Genomic DNA, 15545 nt, shown 5'->3' on the forward strand with positions numbered 1-15545 from the left:
CTGGTTCCAGGGAGATGGGGGGGCCCTGTCCTTGGGCTGAGAGGTGTCAGAGCCCTGAGGGGATGAAGAAAACAACGGGATGAGCTCCGAGACCTCAGCCATAGATGCCCAAGGAAAAAGGGCCGTTCCTGGGGTGCAGCTATCCCCAGGGGGATGGGGTGGGAGTGTCCAGGGTGGGGGCCCTGATCCCAGGGGATGGAAGACGTCCCTGAGGCAGGGAGGTGCCTGGGATCCCCTCACCATGGGATGCCCCCCCAGCATGAGGGACGGTGATGAGGGTGTCCTGGGGAAGGGGGGGTACCCTCAGCGGGATGGGGAAACACCCCCAGTAGTAGGGTCTCCTCAGGATACAGCTGCCCCCCCCATGGGGGCACTGCGGGAAGAGCCCAGGCTATGGGGGGGGGTGTCCCCAGCGAGGGGTGGCTGAGGGCTCCTCACTGGGGGGGGGTCCCCGAGGGGATGGGTGGGGGCCCGATCCCGAGGTCTCCTCAGCGTGCGGCTGCCCCCACCCCCGAGGGCGGGCTCGGAGGCCCAGGTGCCGGGTGGGGAGCGGGGTCCCGGGGCGGGGGGGGGGGGGGAAGGGCCCCGATCCCGGGCTCGCCTCACCGTGTGGTTGGCCCCCCACATGAGGACGCTGAGCAGCGGCTCCGAGGCCCGGAACAGCTTCACCTTCTGACACACGAAGTGTTTCTTCTTCGTCTTGGTCTTGCTCGCGCTGAGCGCGGCCCCCAGCGCCGCCCCGGCGCCCCCCGCCGACGAGCCCCCCGCGCAGTTCGAGGCCATGGCGGATCCGCCCCCCCCCCTCCTTCCCTAGCAGCGCCTCCGCATGGTTCCGCCCCGGCCCGTTACACCCCAAAACAGTGGTTCCGCCCGAACCCCTACACCCTCCGCCCGATGGAGCGGTCCGCCCCGGCCAGCTCGGCCCGGCCCGTTCGCTTCTCCCTCTCCCCACAATGGTTCCGTCCGCCCCGCTAGCTGCCCCCTCCCTCCTGCTCGTCCTTGCAGTGGTTCGCTCCACCGCTAAGGAGGAGCCGCTGTAGCCGGCCGAGCCCGCTCCGGCTCCTGCACTGAGGAGGTGCCAAGATGGCGGAGGCCTGAGGAGGAGGAGAGTGGGATGTACCATTCCCCACCCTGGCAAGGGGTACTGAGAGCAGGCGTGTAAGGACGGGGAGCCACTGCCTGGTCCAGGGTTAGTCCCAGACGAGTTCCCCTAGGATCCCTAAGGATACGTCCGACATGCTGGGCTGATGGGGGGACCGCGAGAAGGGGCGAGGTAGAGAAAGGGGCGGAAAAAAATGCCTCCCTCCTTCTCTCGCCAGTGATGGTCTCGCCCAATTTGAGTGACGTATTACGTCAGGCTCCACCCCTCCCGGCTGTAGCCAATAATCAGCGAGGCGCCTGGAATTATGAATGGTCTGCTATCTATGTAACCACACACTTAAAAGGGCGAGCGAAAGGGGCACAGCTGCACATGGGGGGGTAGCGCTTGGCAGCTTCCTCCCTCCTCATCTTCCACGTGCCGCGCCAGGGGTCCCCCTTGCTCCCCCTCCAAGAGCCCCGCGTTGGAAGGGGGAAACCTAGGACCTGCTACTCTCCTCCCAGTCCAGCCTACACTGAGGGGAGCATGTCACTTTCCCCCAGGGGAGGCTTTCTTTCCCCTCCCACCCCCGAACGACACAAGCCAAGGGGCAAAATACCCGTGGCTTTTCCAGAGAGGAAGCCCAGGCTTTTTCTTAGCAACTACGAGGAGGGACACATCTGTAGTTTGTTAGCCAGCTCTGATTCTTTAATAATGGCAGCTGGCTGGTTTATTTCCTTACCTGGCTATAAGGATTTAAGGTTGCTGGCTACTCATTTAGTGTAAGTCTCATTTACACTTGAGGAGACCTCGAATGGTTTTGGTCTGGCCTTTTTCAGTCACTCTGTGCAATTCTAATTCTCTCTCTCAAAGCAGAGCTTTTTCTACTAGTGCCTCCTGTTGTTTCTGTGACAAGTGGTTATGAGACTGAACACACAGCTGTAAAACAGGCCACACAACATTTAATAGAACCCATTGCTGTAACACAGCAAGGATGAAGGAGTCACAGTGGTAATATACAAAGGGAGGTATGAGAAATACTGTGTTTTTAAGCAACTTTTAAAAATTATACCTAAAAGTAAATGGGTTCATTTCTGCCTCCTATTTGCACTAATTTTAGAATAACCCAGCAGTAAGCTACTATAGAGCAATAATCATCTGCCAAAGGAAAACATTTTATACAGTGTGGTTAATTCAAAGAATACTTAAATCAGCTTTGCAAAACTGTCATGAAAATTTGCTCTCTGAGCTACAAAGTGTATTTGCCTGACCCCTCATAAAATGGAGAAATCCCTAATTAAGTCTCACATTCCTACCCTCAGCCTTCAAATAATGACCCTTCCCTCTTCTACACATGAGCAAACAGAATTTTGTTACTCAGCACTGCATATTTTGTCTGCTTATCAACACAACAGTTTTATTTTTGGATGCAATACCCATTTTCATCAATGTGGGGAGGGGACATTTTTATGACAGTTTTCCAAGGCTGCTGTAACCTACTGCACTAATTGCTAATTGGCCCTAAATGATTAATTGACAGTGCTCTCTGCAATTAGAATCTAACCCTTTTTTCTGGAAAAGTGTCAGATTTCTTAAAAAGTACTTTAAAAAAAAGCCTAGTCAGATACACACCTGTACTTATGCCCATTACTCCATGTATATGTACAAAATCCCAGAGAAATATTTTATTCTATTACCTGCATCTTGTTTGAGTTTTGCTTCAGTTTATTCTTCCTTTCACTCAAGTCTCTGCCTTGCTAACACACATCATTCAAACCTGTGAGCAACTTGGCATATTTCTACAGCTATTTCACAGATCAGGTATGTCTGAAACTAACTCCATACCCCCTCCTTGCCTATTCCTAAACTGCTGACACTGAATACTAATCAAGCTAAGTCTGTCTCTGGTGTCACTTCACAGAAGTTAGCAGAGTTACTCCACAGGTGAATTTGTTCCCATGGCCGATTCTAGAGTATTGATAAAATAGATCCTTTCTCAAGCATCAAAAGAGGTCAACTTGCCCAATGAGTCTGGTAATTAGTTACCAGAAATTTGTGTCTGAGAACAGTATTAAAAATGGATGCTGGTTTAGGTGGGCAACAGGAAGCAGAATCTGGCAAAGTGTTAAAAATAGAATATAAGGGTGGAGGGTGACTCCAGCAAACAGCTTGTTGCAATTTAATACTCTAGGTATAAATGCCTTCACAAAGCTAGAAGGCCAAGGAACTCTGTGCTGCTATAGAGAAGTCCAGCTCCCTTTCACAGAGTAAGTATCATTGCAGAAATCTGTGCAGGTTGTTGGAGGATTCCTCTGTGCATGGGGCAGCTGCCCTCTGAGAAGAAGTGTCCTGTGAACTGTTCTGAAAAAGCCCCCGTGAGCCAGCACATCAGCAGGAGGAGAGCAAGTTTCATCTCTGCATAAAGTTTTTTTCCAGGGCAGCTGGTGTTCTCTGTATGGAGTGGATGTTGCGTTTGACCCGATCCTCTACAGAAGAAGTGGATGCACTCTCCAGTTTTATGTGGCTGCAGAACAATTGAATGAGAAAGAAAGTCAGATCATCCGTCTAAATTTTACTGGCTTTCCAGTCAAGCTTCATTGTTCCTGGACTCTCATGCATGAGCTAGAATAGGAAACAGGCTGCTGCTTCCTAATGCAGTCTGCATTGGAACATTTGAATAACTACAGTTTAGCCTGTGACAGACTAAATACCATATATGCATAGTCAGTGTTTCTCTGTATAGATTTTAAGAGGTTCCCAATTACTCCTCAACCTTCCAAACAGAACTGTTAATTACCAATGTATCTGTCACAGGAGATTCTGCTGCTTTCTGAGAAGCATACAAGAGGGAAAAGCAATCTGTCCCCAAACCAGGGCAGTGCTCCTCTGGGAACCCAATAGGTACAGCTCATACTGTAAATTGTGATGTTAGCTACAGACAAGAAAGGATAATTGTGATCCCTGACGTATCACCTTTAAGACTCAAGCCGCATTATTAAACAATATCCCATGCCCTCAAGTAACGCACAAAATGCCAAATTTGTCTACTCATCTGCTCTGAGAGGGGGAGGGAGGAATCCACCCTCCTCCTTTGGATTCTGCCCAGGAGGGTTGTCTATGGTGATTCTAAGCTACTTTGCACCTTCTCAATTCTGGGCTTCTCCAGGGGCTAGAACAGCCTCCAGCATAATTCAGACAGTTCACAGGGGCTCCCTGAGCTAAAGCACTGTATAAGGCAGGGCTACTGTATACACCACTCCTGCCACACCCCCTATACCCAGGTCTGTGAGCCGGTCCTCAGAAAACACCTACACAGCTGTCTTCCTCAGATTCCATGCTGGGAGAATCCTTCCCCAGCCCGATAGGGGGCTTTCAAGCCACTTTACAACGCTCCAACTCTTACCCAGCATAAAGAGCCTGGAGCAGGGAGGAGGATCTCACCCCTTGTGTTCACAGATGCCTCTCTCTCATAACACCTCTCACCCTGCATGGTCTGTTATTTCTTGATCTAGTTAGGGCCCAATCACACAAGCCATCTGCACATAGGCTCCCATGGGAGGTCTGTGTACAGGGAATTTGTGGGATCAGGCCTTGATATTGCCTGTTCTGAGAAAAGGGATTTTTTCTTTATCTACTTGTAAAACACCATGTGATTCTATAGTGCTCCACAAATCACTTGCACTGAATGACTAGGCAGCCATGAAAGTCTTGATCACTCTTTTTTAGAGAGTTAGGTTAAAAACAAACAAACAAAACATTTAAACCTCCTTAGTTCTACTGTACAATGTGGAATCAGACAGTAGAGATGGAGAAGCTCCATCAGGTTCTACCTCGTCCCATCCTGCAGCCAGTGCAGGATTATTCTCTACAGTGTCTTTGTCGAGTCTAATTTTAAATGTCTCCCCTATTCCCTTGGGAGACTATTCTCTGCGTTTAACTCATCTAGAGGAGTGGGCTAGCAAGACACTCACTGTAGGAATTTTCCATCTCGGGAGCTGAGTTTCTCCAGTTCTCGTTCCCGCTCCTCCTCCTTTCGGTGTCTCCTGACATTGTTTGCTCTTTCCTCTTCCCGCCACTTGGCGTTTTCCAACATTTCCTGACGCTTACGCTCTAGCTCCTCTGCGGAGAGCTTTCTGTTGAGAGGCAGAAACAGCGCTGTTAATTATGATAGCTTCCCCCTCCCCAAACTCTAATGCAGAAGTTATTCATAGCAAGGACACAATCCACTACATTATTGAACACAGCAATCCCAGAGGAGACCTTCCTTGTTTGCTGAGGCTCTGAAGTATGAACATTCTCAAGAAGGTCCCTCATTCCGTATAAGGCAGAAATGGGCAGCACAGCCACCCATCTCCTGGATGTTTTCCATAACCGCTGTTTGATCCTCAAGTTCTTGGCATTCTGACACAGCTTTCTTCGGGCCTTGATTCAACTAAGTGCTTAAGCACATACTTAAGTGGAATGTCTTTTGGGTTTTGATCTTCACTATTCTCACTGGGCCATGGAGGGAAGGAGATCCAAGCCTTTTTGTTTTTTAAACTGATTGGTAAGAGGACACCAACAGGGGCATCACATTATCCAGATGGCCTTGATATAGAATGCTTCTAGCTACCAGCCTGTGGGATAAAACGACGATTTCATGTTCGCCCCCACAGGCTGGTACATGGCAGGTGAACAACTGGTAGTCAGGAAGAGAACATGCCTCGCAATGGGAAGCAGTACGAGATGGTAAAATACAACACATTCAGAAATATCAAACACTGTTCGGACTGTTCACCTGTCCTGCTGTGGTTCATTCCATTCACCTTTGGTCCATTCTAGTTAATATAATTATGTTTTTGCATTACTCATTGCCTATTATTTTAGGATCAGCCTGGACAGCTTCCTTATGAAGGTGCCACATGTGCAACATTTTGCCTACCTAGTATACCCTGAAGCATGCTGTCGTCGGTATCCTTTTTTAGGGGAAGGGCTCCTAGCTCTTTCCTTTTCTTTCCTGTCCACCTTGGTGCTGTACCTGTAACCCAGGAAAGAATTTTTAACACCACATGCACATAATATCAACACACCTATGGCCCCTTCCTGTATCAACCAGATATCTAACAGATCACAAGGACTGTCGCTGGCGTTTTGCAATAAGAGCTCTCCTATAGTTCCAGTGCATTACCTGTCACTTTCAGCAGAATGGAGGTTATTTTTAAAAATTAATTTTTATACTTGGTTTATTTTCATGGTTTTTTTTATTGTTTTATTTTTACCCAACTTAAGTTTTTGCACTGGCAGGGAATAACTAGTATCCAAGGTTTATCAACACTTAATGACTGTGGAAGTAAAGATTCATAACAATAATTGCTTCATATACCATTTTTCAGAGCATCTCACAGTACCAAATATTTTCTTAAAGCCAGTGACATCCTATTAACCCTCAAACAATATTTTAAAGGGACACTATCAACTTTAAAAAAAAAAAAACAAAAAAAACCACACACTGCCTGAATTTTTTTTTTTTAAACAAAAAGCCCCTAAAATGACTATAATAGAAAGAGATTCAAGAGGAAAAAAAATTTCTCCGGTTGTTTATTTTGTGCATTTGGCTGCATTTTGAGTAAACTTGCTTTCACTGATTTCCCAAATAATTGCTCTCCCCTTTTGCTTGTTTATACGGGTCATTTTTAGTCACAGCAATGGGAGGGTAAACAAAGTTTTAAAGAATACAAAAGTGTGAGTGGCAAGGAGACCAGGGGCTGCCAATATTTTGTAAAAAAACTGACCAGATTCCAAATTGTCAATGTCCCTTTAACAATCTATTTTAGGGTTTTATACTGTCACCCATCATCTTTGTATCTGAGCTCCTTCCATGTAAAACTGATAGCAAGAGCAAAGTCCTTAGTGGATTTCATGGAGTCTCTGGTAGTTCTCCCTCTATGGGGTCACAACTCTGCTTGGGGTAGGAATTTTGATTACGATTCTATTAAACTTCCTTTTGAGGGGGAAGGGTTGATAGGGGTTTAGAAGTAGAAGGGAGTGTCAGTGATGTGAAAATATTTGGAAAAACTTTCCACCATGATTAAATTTAAACAACTTCTCTCTGTAAATTTTAATGCATGGTGTCTCTCACCTAGGGTGACCAAATGTCCCAATTTTATAGGGACAGTCCTGATATTGGGGCTTCTTTTTATATGGGCTCCTATTACCCCCCACCCCACCCCATGTCCCAATTTTTCACACTTGCTATCTGGTCACCCTAGTCTCACCCTACCCTGTCTCTCCTTGTTCATTTCTGGGATAAAGGGACAATTCACAGATTACAATTTATTTACTAAATAAAATCAAATGCTTCCCAAGCCCTGTTTGTGGTTTGGGAGATCTCTACAACAGCTACAAAGGCAGCCCCTTGCACTTGATGCAAAGCCAGGCATCTGTAGTTCCACCAGCTTTAATTTCAAGTCATTGGGATAAAGCGATGTGAGAAATTAACGCTGCAGAAACATTGGGAAAGAGTTACAAGTCGGCCGATGGGATAATAGGAGGAATTTTGCTGCTGAGCATTCAACTGACTTCTGAGAATTCCTCCCCTGAGAGAAGCCATGCATGCCCTTTATCTTCACTTTGAAACAGATTAAAATTTCACACTCACTGTTCCCCATGCCTAGGAGGAGATCTTGACCTCCTGCGCTCAGACTCTTCCTCCCCTGTACTCTTCTTGCCAGTGTCTCTCTTAGGAGACCCGGACTGGCTCCTTGACCTAGCGCGGTCTCGGTGTTTGTGGGTGGCTCTTTCCTGGCCAGCAGCTGGAGAGCGCCGAGGCCGGTGACTGTGGTCAAGGTCTCTACTCTGGAATTAGGAAGAGACCATCGTTCAACAGAGAGCAATTAAATGCACAAATCATGGGAGCCCCGGCGCGGTGCTGATGAGGCAGAAAGAGGTAGGCTAGGCAAAATGCATGCATATGTATGGGACAGAGGCTAAAGGCATCATCTACAACTCCATCCATTCACAAGGTCTCTCTGTACATAGTCCACTGCTGTGGTTTTAGACATATTGAACATATATTTCTATAGGGCCTTGCATCCCAAAACACTTACTACTACTACACAGAGCACCAAAAATACAGCCACTTCTGGTGTGGCGTGCAGCAGCTAACCAGAACAGTAAGGGGACAAGAAAGTTTGGTCAAGAAAACTGAGGCAAATCCTTGCTCTTGTGAAAAGCCCCACTAGATCTTTAGCGGGCACACAAGAACTTGGTTATTAAGGCCTTTTCTGGAAGACAAGGGTTAGGGGTTTGTACATAGGTTAGGGGTTTGTTATTGAAGTGGATGGGTGAGATTCTGTGGCCTGCATTGTGCAGGAGGTCAGACTAGATGATCATAATGGTCCCTTCTGACCTTAAAGTCTATGAGTCTATAAATCCTGGATCCAGTGAAGTCAATGGGAGTTTTATCCTTGTCTTCAGTGGAGCCACTATATCACCCCAGGTGCTTAAATAGCATGATATAAAGTCAGACAAACACATGACCCTGGCACAGTAAATGGAATGGAACTGGACTTATATACCTGGGAAGGCAGAGGTGCTGGAACAACTTGTATAGTGCGGGGGCTAAGAGCCATTGAACCAAAACTGTAAACCCTGGATGTGATGGAAACCACTTCAAGCCAGGGGGTGTGAAAGCCCCCCCAGTTCCAGCACCTATGTTGGAAGGACAAAATCCTTGATGGGACTTGAATCTCTGGTCCCAATGGGAGCTTACCCACAAAACCACCTCCTTTCTCACAGTCCTCTTCCAGAGCCTAACACCACTGCGTAATCTCTAGAGCCATGCTCTCCTAACAGCTACATGGGCACACTCTACAGACAGCAAGTTGTGAGAAGCACATATGCCTACCTGTAAGCCGTACCCTGGGACTTTGGGATGAACAGGTTCCCAAGAACTATCCATCTTCTTGGATCTAAACGCAAAAATTAAAGTACAGTCTTTGGAGTGGAAAAACCTAAGAATACAATCTCTCTTTCTATCCACTGTAGCCATTAAACCTTTCAGAGTTTATCCAACAGTCTAACATGACAGGTGTGTATCTGGAGTGTGTTTTCCCAATTTGTTTTTCTCCTACAGAAAATATAAAAAATAATAAAATGTAGTCCCCTCAATGATACTGGAGGGTCGTGTATCATCCCCCCCCAAATCACCATGTTATAACTAAAGATAACACAGCACCACAACACGATCCGAGTGGTTTACAAAAGCAGAATAAGACATTCTTAAATTATACGCTCTTTGGGACAAGGAAAGAGAAGGTAAATGAAAAGCACAAGAAATGAGACGGCAGGCCAGGGATGGGAGGGTCAGTTGTGCAGAGACTGATGAAAAATATCAGATTCATAAAAATGGGGTTTAAAAAGGAATTTGAAAGGGGGGGGGACGACTGACCGCTGAGAAGGAAATCATTCCAAGCATAGGGGCAGCATGAGAGCAACAAGAGAGGTGAATGGAGTAATAAAACAAGAGGACTGTATAAGTATAAGTGAAAGTATAGGAAGTGAGAACAGAGATGTAGGCGGTGGCAAAACTGTGCAGGGCCAGGGTAAGGCACTTGAATGGACTTGCAGTAAGGTGGGGATATTGCAGAGCAGGGATTCAAAGGACTGGGGGGATGGGATGAGAATGCAGGGTGAAGAAGAGGATTTCAGCAGTCACATTTTGGTTAGCAATTTTCATCTCGTGCTAACAGTGATCTTTATCGTTAATGGCACCTGGGGCTGGCATAGCAAAAAGGGAAGCAAACTACAGTATACCAACTACTCCTGTTAAAACAGGACCTGGAGGTTTACGTTCAGCTCCGCTCAAACGCATATGATTGTGCAGTCAACTAGAGCTCAGCAAGCTGCCTTGGGGACCTTAAGAGTCACAGAGTGAACTCTCTTCCCTCCTATATTATATGCACATTATATTATATACCCAACGGACTGGGTAGAGATTTTTAAAAGAACACAACCCCTCAAACATACCTCGCTCTGCTCTGCTCGTCGTCACTGCTGGTGCTTTCACTGCTAGAACTTTGATGTCTGCGTTTCTTGTGCTTCTTTTTCTTCTCCTTCTTCTTCTTTTTTTCCTTTCTTTCCAAGCTGCTTTGCAACTATAATGCAAAAAAACCAAATTCGGGGCTGATCATTGCTGCTCACACAGTCGTTAGACAGTCGCCATCATGGGAGGCTTCACAAAGATTAGATTCTGTATGGAAAGAGTCTCAGGACAACACACACTTTTCAAAATCTCTTATGAGGAGGCAAGGGACTTTTACTATGGAGCCCAACTGAGTCCTCCTCACTGTCTCTGTGACTTGGCATAGCTGATCTGTGACAAGAGAATTCAGAATGAAAATAATTTGTTACAATAATGTAACAAGTAAGTGAAAGGGGAAAGATAACATGGCCCATGGGTTGGGTTTTAAAAAAAAAAAAAGTTGCTGAGAGACTTTCTATATGAAAGAGCTTATTTTGTTCTTATCCAAAAGGAGGCAGGGAATAGAAAAATTCCTCTCTCTAAAGCAGTGGTTCTCAACCAGGGGGACACAGAGGTCTTCCATGGAGTAGATCAACTCAGCTAGATAGTTGCCTAGTTTTATAACAGGCTACATAAAAAACACTAGCAAAGTCAGTACAAACTAAAATTTCATGCAGTAACTTGTTTATACTGCTCTATATACTGTACACTGAAATGCAAGTACAATATTTATATTCCAATTGATTTATTTTATAATTATATGGTAAAAATGAGAAAGTCAGCAACTTTTCAGTACTAGCCTGGCTGTGACCCTTTTGTATTTGTACATCTGATTTTGTGAGCCAGTAGTTTTTAAGTAAGGTGAAACTTGGGGGGACACAAGACAAATCAGACTCCTGGAAGGGGTCCAGTAGTCTGGGAAGGTTGAGAGTGTTTCTTCTGGACCCCAATTCTGCTCTCATTCAATTCAATGCAAATTCTGCTTCTGATTTCTGTTAAAGAATACATACCAGTTCTTTGATTTTCTTCATTTTTACAGGATTATTCAAAACTTCCCTTTTTTTCTCTTCCTCTCTTTTCCTAACAAAAACAAGCAACATTGGGGTTTTCAAAGAACATTCATAACATCAAAGATGAAATATTAATTCAAAGCATGAATCAAGGCCTGATTCTGCAAACACATATGCACTTGTTGACTTTAGTACCAGGAGTTCTCTCATTGAAATCAACGGGGCTATTTAAGGCAGTAAAGCTAAGCATGTGTGCACTGGCTGGACATGGGCTTAAGGCAGACTTTGTAAGTGCGACCACAGATCCTACGGTAGGATCGGGGCCTTTGGGGTTTTTTTTAATGCTGAATAGCAAGGTCAATCAAGAAACTGTTTTATATCCCTGTGCAGATTGGCTCCGTGGTTCCATCAAGTCCTGTCCAAGGAACTGACTTGTCCCGATGCCATCCATCCTGGCTGAGACACTGGTGAATGCCTGATACCTCAGCCAAAAGCAATATATATGTAATGCAACCAGACAATTGCAAAGCCTTGCCCATGGGAAGTAAAATTCCTTCTAGAGTCACAGAGCAATCAGTTTACAACCTGCAGCATGAGATACAGCACTCCTTTGCACGCATAACTGTGATTATTGGTCATAAAATTATCCAGTCTCTTTCAAAATCCAGCTGCAGAATTTAATTCTATGCAACTGCGATACAATCATTTACACCTGAGCTAGATGTAACATTACAGCCTTGCAGAAAATGCAGCCTCTTTTTCTTACTGAAGGATTTAGAATTTACAACTTCTTATTGGAGGGCATCAACTGCTTAAAATCCCAAACACATCGAGCTACAGCATGGGCAGCAGGATGCATCTTGGGCCCCCATCCTGCAAACACCTAAGCACACAAGTAACTGTCTGGATGTGGGTGGTCTCATAGACCTCAATGGGACCATTCAGACATGCAAAGTTACTCACATAAGTGTTTGCAGGATCTGGCTCTTATCCCGGAAAACAAATGAGTGCTTGGTATTTACAAGTTTGAAATAAACAAAACAAAACAAAAAAACACAAAGAGAAGCTTGGAAATGGGACACACATACCCGGGGGGGGGGGGGAGGGGGAAGAGAGAGGAGAGTCTAGATTATTAATAGTGTAACATTTAGGAAAAGGATCTCTAGACAATCTTCGGTTTTTGGAAAAACCTTAAGTCAAACTGTACCTTGCTCAAATTCTTTTGCTTAACAGAATACAGCAAGAAAAAGAAAAAAAGACTCCAAATCACAGCATGCAACATCTCTGAGAGTCAGCAGAGAAATCTAAAGAGTTGCGGGCCAATCAGACCAAATATTAGTATTGCAGAAGTACTTTACGGTCTCAACCAGGTCCCCCTTGTGCCATACAAATATATAGTAAATGACAGTCTCTGCCCCAAATAGCTTCTAGTCTGAAAGACAAGACACAACAGGTTGATAAAGGAAACAAGTGGACAGGGGACATGCGGGGTGACAAACAGAATATGAGTCTTAAAACAGATGAGCCATGTGCGGCACTTGGCCAATCATCAAGCAGTGATCACAACTCACTACCTGCCTAGGTTAACTGTCCCTGTCAATATCCCATTTAGTACCTTATCATGAAAAGTGGATCCTCCCGGATTTTGCTTGCCATGTCTAGGACAGAATTGGCACCTGTGGGGGCAAAAATGGAGCCTGGGAGAAGTCCTGTTTCACTGGAACAACCTGCCTCTTTGTCTTCCATCTTCTCAAAGACGTATTTGTCCACAGGGCGGCCCATCAGATACTCTTCTCTGTTCACCATACCCCCGGGACCCTGGTACATCCAGTCCAACTTCTCTTCTTTTTTCCTGTTTCAAGCAAAAACTCCATGTTACTTTGTTTTCCTTCCAAGCAGCTCTAAAGTTTCACTTTTCTTGCAAAGATGAACAGAAATGCTTTAGAGTAAGCCGACCTTAAACCCCCATCTTTGGCGCTGATCCTGCAAAAATCTACACAGGGGCTGAACTTTACATGCGGCGAATAATCCCACTGATGTCACCATTCGCAGGGTGGAAAATTAAATGCCTATGTAAATTTTTTACAGGATTAAGGCCTTAGAAATTAGATGGAAGGGACCTGTTAGGACTAAGTCTTATCTATCTCTCTGTCACAGCAGGATTATTCTCTACACTCCAGCCCTTGTCCATTCTTAAATGACAACTGGAGGCAATTCCACAGGGTAATTGATTTCATTGCTAGGAAATTTCTCCCAGTATGGAATTATCTCCCAGCTCTAAGATACATGGAAAGCTCTATTCTAATCAACCAGAAGTAGTAATTGTTGGCCCATTATAACAAGCATCTTCATTTTTTTATGGCACCCACAGTTTATAATGTGACAGCCAGGAAAGTTAGTTATTTGGTAGCTGCGACTCAAGTCCTAAAATAAATGTGTGACTAGAACGTCCCCATTCAGAAATTCCTCCTGGTGACATAAAGTACTTCGAGTACAAATGATGCACACAGGACTTTCAAGGGACGGGGCACACGCACAGAGTCTAGCATAAAACTCTGCCTAACTCTTACTTGACCGCTCCCACATCCTCCGCATAGCGCTGCATCTCCTCCCGGGCTCGCTCGTCCCGCAGCTCCCGCTGCAGCTCCTCAATCTTCTTCCGCTCGGCTTCATGTTTCTGCTCTGCCTTCCACACCTTCTCCACATTGCGCAGAGTCTGGGGATGCCAGCTCTTCTTCAGATTCTACAGAGAAGAGGAACCAGTACAAGCAGTTTTTAGAAAGCTAATATCCCAAACCCACAAAGCCTCTCTGCGAAACGGGAACACAAGCTTCTCACAAGGGGCGCCAGGAGGATGAATCAAAGGGGCACAGAAGCCATATTTTAACAAATATTTCCTCATCTACTTTCTGAATGCTTTAGATTAATACTGAAGGCAGGTTAGTGTGCAAATTTAAGGACTGCTCCTGCGTTCTACACACACTCTCAACTCCTCCGACTTCAGTGGGAGCTGTAATCATGCAAGCAAAGCAGGCTTAGGTCTTTACCTTGGAGGGGATGGATTTAAATCAGATTGGCCAATAAAAACAGAGAAAACAGTTTCACTTTCACCTAAACCAGTGCTTGAAGTGCCTGAGCAGCAAACAAGACACAGATTTTAAATCAGCCGAAAAAAATCCCCAAGGTTTAAACATCAAAGTGTGGGTGTAACTTTGCATTCTACCTTTGGGGTTTTGTAAAACTACTGTGTTCTTCTGGGGTCCCTTTTCTCCAAGACACTGGTATTTGTTTACCACCTCAATTTAACAAAGGGAGGATTGGCTTGTGTTTTAGGCAGAGGGTTAGGGAATCATTATTTATTATCTGAATTGTGGTAGCACCTCAGGGTCCCAGCTGCGGACCAGGGCCTCACAAACACAGAGCAAAGAGACGGTCCCTGCCCCAAAGAGATTACAAAGGGTCACAAGCCCTTTTCCTCTCACTTTTGCCCCACAAGCCCAAATTTGGGCCCTGATCCTGCAAACACGTCCGCGTGGGTTTACGGTTAAATTCAAGCCCCCTGCGCCGGGGCAACTCGCTTGCTTAAAGTCACCCCCCTGCGCCAACACTTGCGGGACGGGGGTGGGTGCTGGGGTCTAGCTGCAGGGCCTGGATAGCAAAGCTGTGAAAAGGGGGCGCTGCCATGCAGCCGAGCCCCCCTGAGTTACAGGGGACCCTCCCCATTGCTTTAGTCATTGCAAACACGGGGGGGGGGCGTGCACCATAATGGCAACGGCTTTTCAAACTACAACCCCCTCCCCCATCTCAGACAGCGCCCCCGCCCCCCACTTTAACCCTTCACCCCCCCAATCCGCCCAGGCAAACTCCAGGGGGAGACTCCCGGGGGCCAAGCCCCAGATCCCCCGCTCGGCCCCGGCCCCTCACCAGGTCTCCTCCCCCCATGACGGCGGAGACTCGAGCTCGCCCCGTTACCGGGCCCGGCCGCGCGTCAGCTCCCGGCGCCGAGTCCTTCCCGGCAGGGCCCCGGCTGATGGCGCCACTTCCTGCGCCCCGCCCCAGCGCCCGGCGCGAGGGGGGGCGGGGTTTGGGGGGGAACTAATATGGGGGCTGTGGCCCTAGGAAGTGTGTTGGGTGGCAGGGTTTGGGGAGGAGACCGAGGGGGGCGGCTATGGGTCTGGGAAGTGGGGGGGGCAGGGTTTGGGGTGGGGACCCAGTGGGGGGGCTATGGGTCTGGGAAGTGAGGGGGCAGTTTTGGGGAGGGGACCAGTGGGGGGGCTATGGGTCTGGGAAGTGGGGGGGCAGGGTTTGGGGAGGAGACCGAGGGGGGTGGCTATGGGTCTGGGAAGTGGGGGCAGGGTTTGGGGAGGAGACCGAGGGGGGCGGCTATGGGTCTGGGAAGTGGGGGGTGGCAAGTTTGGGATGGGCCTGGTGGGGGGCCAGCTATGGGTCTGGGAAG

At 46.9% G+C, this 15545-nt stretch overlaps 2 protein-coding genes across 3 annotated transcripts in view; both read right to left on the reverse strand.

Moving 5' to 3' along the window:
• The window catches only part of PIP4K2B (phosphatidylinositol-5-phosphate 4-kinase type 2 beta), a 33184-nt gene extending 32394 nt beyond the window's left edge, over positions 1–790 (reverse strand). The window contains exon 1 of the mRNA XM_039516324.1: positions 607–790. Within this exon, the coding sequence (XP_039372258.1) occupies positions 607–783 (177 nt within the window). The 5' untranslated portion in view covers positions 784–790. The remainder of the gene's footprint in view (positions 1–606) is intronic.
• Positions 791–1700: 910 nt separating this feature from the next.
• CWC25 (CWC25 spliceosome associated protein homolog) lies at positions 1701–15171 on the reverse strand. 2 transcript variants are annotated; one of them, XM_039516325.1, is made up of 10 exons: positions 15014–15171; positions 13660–13832; positions 12705–12941; positions 11090–11159; positions 10085–10212; positions 8964–9027; positions 7716–7912; positions 6000–6095; positions 5050–5211; positions 1701–3602 (listed from the first exon to the last, which is right to left on the reverse strand). In XM_039516325.1, the coding sequence occupies exons 1-10, from the start codon at positions 15029–15031 to the stop codon at positions 3488–3490; spliced, it is 1260 nt and encodes a 419-aa protein (XP_039372259.1). In that variant the 5' UTR covers positions 15032–15171; the 3' UTR covers positions 1701–3487. The 2 variants fall into 2 exon arrangements, with proteins under 2 accessions (XP_039372259.1, XP_039372260.1); XM_039516326.1 differs by having other exon boundaries at positions 15062–15082.
• Positions 15172–15545: the final 374 nt, after the last annotated feature.

This window comes from Mauremys reevesii, linkage group 27 (assembly GCF_016161935.1).
Source record: "Mauremys reevesii isolate NIE-2019 linkage group 27, ASM1616193v1, whole genome shotgun sequence".
Taxonomy (NCBI): domain Eukaryota; kingdom Metazoa; phylum Chordata; order Testudines; family Geoemydidae; genus Mauremys; species Mauremys reevesii.

Excerpts from the sequence above, each read along its gene's own strand:
- CWC25 (XM_039516325.1), bottom strand. Across the intron at positions 5,212-5,999 it reads CATGCTTCAGGGTATACTAG|AAAGCTCTCCGCAGAGGAGC; the intron begins GTAGGCAAAATG and ends GCCTCTCAACAG. Across the intron at positions 3,603-5,049 it reads CGAGATGGAAAATTCCTACA|CCACATAAAACTGGAGAGTG; the intron begins GTGAGTGTCTTG and ends ATTGTTCTGCAG.